The 4,870-nt window shown below is 41.8% G+C and overlaps 1 protein-coding gene across 1 annotated transcript; it reads right to left on the bottom strand.

Annotated features, from left to right (window-relative positions):
* Positions 1-1,036: 1,036 nt before the first annotated feature.
* On the bottom strand, positions 1,037-4,028 carry SARC_08514 (hypothetical protein). The gene is made up of 4 exons (XM_014297509.1): positions 3,749-4,028; positions 2,800-2,897; positions 2,343-2,441; positions 1,037-1,986 (listed from the first exon to the last, which is right to left on the bottom strand). Exons 1-4 carry the CDS (start codon positions 4,005-4,007, stop codon positions 1,927-1,929), a joined length of 516 nt encoding a protein of 171 aa, XP_014152984.1. The 5' UTR covers positions 4,008-4,028; the 3' UTR covers positions 1,037-1,926.
* Between the last annotated feature and the right edge of the window lie 842 nt (positions 4,029-4,870).

Raw genomic sequence — 4,870 nt, 5'->3', positions numbered from 1 at the left:
TTTATATATATATATTAATATATATATATAGATATATATATATATAATTATTTACACGTGCACATAAAGTATGTCTCCGTATGAATTTCTATTTGTGTTTAGAACTGTAAACCGTGCTAAAGAGGCCTGCAAATGTGCCTTTAAATAGATTTCGCATTTTGACTTGTACATTGCAGACTGTGTATGCGATAACCATCAAATAGCATGGCGGGCGGTGTCGGTATCGACTACTGTGTGTCCAGATGTACGAGGATATCCTGGCTTTTCATAATATACTCCCCAATAAAGTGAAGCGCATAGTCGGCTGTATATACGCGGAAGTAACTTGCGATGTACGCTAGAGGAAACGGACTCCTCCTCTGATCCGCACAGTGATATCACGACATAACATCTCATACATGTTGTAGCAGACGACAAGCTAGACCCATACTACCAAAGCATTGTTGTTCTGATACAACCAATAATGAAGCGAACACTCACTACATACCCCTCCAGCACTAGACTTGGTCTGCCTTGGTGCGGCTCCAGGAGATGTTTTAACACCTCTAATAATGCTCCGCAAGTAAACACCGGAAGCTTGTGTCCCTGAGTTTACCCCCGTACTAAGCGTTACTGGAAAAGGACGCGATCTCAGGTTTGAATTTCCAAACGATGTGTATGCACGGGTCTTAGTATACTTTGCTAAGAGTGTCATACTTAGTCGTGATGTTGGCAGGCATAATCTCGTGAGCGACGAAAACATGGTTGCGTCTTGATTGTGCGTGTTAGTGTGTGTGTGCGTGTTTGTGCGTGTGTGTGTGTGTGTGTGTGTGTGTTCGTGTTAGCGATACGTGTGCGGTCATTCAATGGATGAACACGAATGGCCTACGAACATTAATTTTTATTTTATTTTAACAAACACATTACATTATTATATTCGGCCAGGTATCGACGACATGATGTTGACACTATTTATTGTTACATTACAAAAAGGGGTTCAATCTGACTATATGTTTGTTTTGAAATTCTGTATATTTTTATATTTTTTTCTCAACTTCTGATCTGCATTTTTTAATATATGCGGTATTGTTCCACAGCTGCGACAATTGTAAATATTTACTACTATAGCCACCACTTGTGCTCTGTAGTGGATCCTGGTGACCTGGTCTCTTATCCGTTTTTCGGCTTCGTTGTATCTGATATGTTCTTTCTCTTAAATACCTATCGCATAGTATGCAACTCGTGAATAAAGAACTGATCAGCAAAACTGACTGATATCGAAAACTGGCACAGGTGTCATTTAGTCGGCAACATTTGTGTATATACATGTTCCATCATAGAACGATCACGGCGTATACATTATACTCGACTTGGCTGTGTCTGCCTTGCGCGAGGTCAGTCTGCTCCGCATCCGCTTCAATTTTCTGCTCTAGTGTTCGAGCTCTTCGTGTTGTTTCACACACATCTCTATTCTATCCAAAGTAAACTCTATTCTATCCAAAGTAACGTAATTTAGGAACATTGAAAACACAATGGCACAACAGCTACAGATATAACGGGATCTTATCACTTGACCGTAAATGTATGCGGGTGCGTATTTTTCCGAACGAAAGATATGGGCGTTGCGCTGTCCCCATATGTCGTTGTACTCCAGGTTGTACTCCAGATTCGGCCACGTACCCCAAGTCCTCAACTGGTAGGATGATTTCGACTCCGTTGCCTACAATGGTCGACAGTAGTCTTTCATGAGAATTCAACATTGATGTACTTTTCATCATGGGCTCAAAAAGCTGCAATTAGGATCGTCCCTGCCGTACTGTGCTCTATGTATCGCGTTGTGAGATCCAGATGATGTTCGCGCTCCGCACGTAGGCAGGCTCCCTATTGGCTCATTGGCCGTGCTAGATTTTTGCACAGGGATCTTCATATAAATACATCTAGTTGCAATCAGATATGAGAGATGACCCTCTTCGCCTCCGAGATCTCTTTATCGGCAACTAGTAATTCCTGTAGAGGTTAAGATGAGCAATTAAAGTCAGGTTACCGCATAGTGAAGGAATCTTGTACTGAAATATGCTCAGACACATATTTTATTATTTGTTGTTGTGCATATGCACCGGCAGTGCTCTAGCTAAAACTAGGAGCTATAAATTCTTGTGGAATATGTATATTCTTCGAGACGTTGAGAAGCCAATTAACTCAGAAAATGAATCGCGATATCAATCAGATAGTATGGTCGCCTTCAAAGACCGAAGTACAAAAATTGAAAGACATGATCATGTCATCTCGCCATTACCAATAAAGTCGAAGATACACAATGACGTGACAAATTTTGGAAGTTACCAGTGTAAAATCGATTGTACCTGAGCACGGTTCAACTTTTTCTTGTCCCTGTGAATGACAAAGCAAAGATCCTCTGTTCTGAACGGGCCGTTGGTAGAAACCTTCTGTGCATCCGCGAGCTGTGGTGTGATACGTAAAAGAGTTGATTCAGATACTAAAACTGTTATACACGAGGCGTTTCCAGATTGTTGACAAACGGAGATTGTACGATAAGAATCTAGACACTCGTGCAATTACACGAACTTTAAATCTGTAAAATTGAGAGGCTTTTCGTTGCCTAGTATATTGAAATCATTGTCCAGGATGCACCATTTTATCAAAAATAATTTTAGAAACCAAGGCATAAGTTTTTGCCCCAGTATGACTAAGCCATTCAAGTCGATGCAGTACTTCTGTGCGACATATATGGATTTGGGGTTGTCTAAGTCCAAGAATACACAAGTTTTGCTTCAGCAGCGTACACCACAGAAACCATACCAAATCCTGCATAAATTCAAACAGGATCTCCTCCATTAGCTTGCAGGATGCGTGCAACGGTCTGTTGGAGTCGCCAAAGCCAAACATCATGTGCCGCACTGCGTAAAAAACCCCCAAGCCGAGAGCGTCAGTCGTCATCTAAGAACTGAAATGGTATTTGTTGCCTTACTGTAACAGGTCTCCTATCAGACTAATTAATGAATTGAAGGCAATAGAGAAAATGTCATAGTTGGAAGCACACCTTAACATTTGTATACGATAACCACAAAACCACCTCGACTAGGGATTCCGTTTACGCGTCTCGGAATGCAAAAAGTAGTGTACAAATGTAGATTTCAGGCAGCGAGATACTGTGATCAGATGATATACATATAATAGTTTGACAGATGACGGCCCTCTTACAGATAAAGTTGGCACTAGCCACCTTCGTTTGTGGGGATTGCTCATATATATAGATATCTTGATACATCCGTATTACTGTACACCAATACAAAGCAGTGTTCTCGTATTAAAGTTGTCAGTGTGCTCTAGGCTGGCGTTTAAGTGCGTTCACATATATCCCTTAAGCATGGTTGGCATCTATAGAGCTACAAGATAGCAAGTCGTGTGTCAGAAAAATATAAAATATACTCCTCGAGCATGATTATCACTTTCTTGCTTACTTACGAACACATGCACTACCACTACCCCACACAACCACGAAAACCAGTTGCAACCATGAGACTAAACTTCTGATAATTATCACAGCCTTACAAGGTAACCTACTAGTCATGCTCAAGTATTTCTTAATGCAGATCAAATCATAAGATACAAATTTACCATATCTCAGAGGTCGAATATGAGTTGATCGAATATGAGTTGATTTGAGTGAATCGCATGTCGGCATGGAAACCAACATAAACCCACCCACTGAGATACAACCACATAATATTCGTTATAATCTGTCTACCTTCTTTCAAAAACACGGGCTTTCGCTCGTTTTTACACTGGCCTTCGATAAGCATCGCATCTAGTTCACGCCTGTTTTCCGCTGCAGCATCAGCTTGGCTATTCTTGACTGCATGCTTCTTGATACCGCGAGTGTTGCGTGTACATGGATGACGTTGTTGACGACAGGGGCGTGGTGTAAGCTCTTCATATTCCGGATTTACTGTAGAGCTACCATTTCTCTCTCTTATTCTACTTGATCGGCGTCGTGCACCGAACATATCTGTGGACTGGACAACTACTATCGTACAGTGTTGCCCACCAAGGTATGCCGGATTAAGATGCTCAACAGCTATAGTGAGTCCTACGATACACAATTGACAGTCGGCCAACCGTCGGATAAGAATACCTGGTTCTTTGTCCCGTAAAATATATATTGAATCACAGCGCACAAGAGGCAAAATAGACGATGCATTGAAATGTATATGAAAGGGATGGATGGCGAAACTCTCGTGAAGACCACTTTTGACCAAGATGATAGAAAGTTGACAATTTTTGTATTATATGAACTTTTGGCGCCATTTCCAAGCTTTGTCCATTTATGGCAGCCTTCCTATAAAATAAAGGGGTCAACAACTCGAGAGTCAAGACTAGAAGTCCAGAGTCATCGTGGGCCTTGGGCCTGTGCAACCCTGTGGGCAGTGAGCCGTGGCCTGGTGAACCTGTGTCCTGTGGGCTGCCATGATTATTTAATGTGGGCCTGTGCCCTGTGGCCCGTGGGCTGTCGCCTCGGTTTCGGGTTTCAGACTTCCATCATCCGTGAGTTCCAACTCCAAGTTCCAGGCTTCCAGAAGTTCGAAATATTTACCAGCAGGGCTAACCTGGCTCGCACTTCGTTTTAATATAGACGACCAAATGTTCAGATTTTCATTTTGTCGTTAGATACACTTTTTACTAGACAAATATACTTATACTGCGGTAAAAATCGTCATATAGTGGTGACAAGACCGAAATCGCAATGAACAAAGACTGTCAAGCGCCTATTCGACGACGAAACAAACATTGACACAACACCGATATTTTCTCACGGATGAGCTGAGCGATTCCTCGACTTTTTAAGTTCTATGATCATTCGCAATTATGA

This window comes from Sphaeroforma arctica (assembly GCF_001186125.1).
Source record: "Sphaeroforma arctica JP610 unplaced genomic scaffold supercont1.772, whole genome shotgun sequence".
In the NCBI taxonomy this organism is placed as follows: domain Eukaryota; class Ichthyosporea; order Ichthyophonida; genus Sphaeroforma; species Sphaeroforma arctica.
The sequence above is the reverse complement of the archived record's forward strand: the minus strand, read 5'-3'. Positions and strand labels throughout refer to the sequence as shown.

What these genes read in the sequence shown, in the direction of transcription:
- SARC_08514 (XM_014297509.1), bottom strand. Translation starts at nt 4,007, where the DNA reads ATGTTCGGTGCACGACGCCGATCAAGTAGAATAAGAGAGAGAAATGGT. An exon ending in TTGAATTTATGCAGGATTTG is followed by an intron (nt 2,442 to 2,799) that starts GTATGGTTTCTG and finishes ATCACACCACAG; the next exon opens with CTCGCGGATGCACAGAAGGT. An exon ending in AAAAGTTGAACCGTGCTCAG is followed by an intron (nt 1,987 to 2,342) that starts GTACAATCGATT and finishes TAACCTCTACAG; the next exon opens with GAATTACTAGTTGCCGATAA.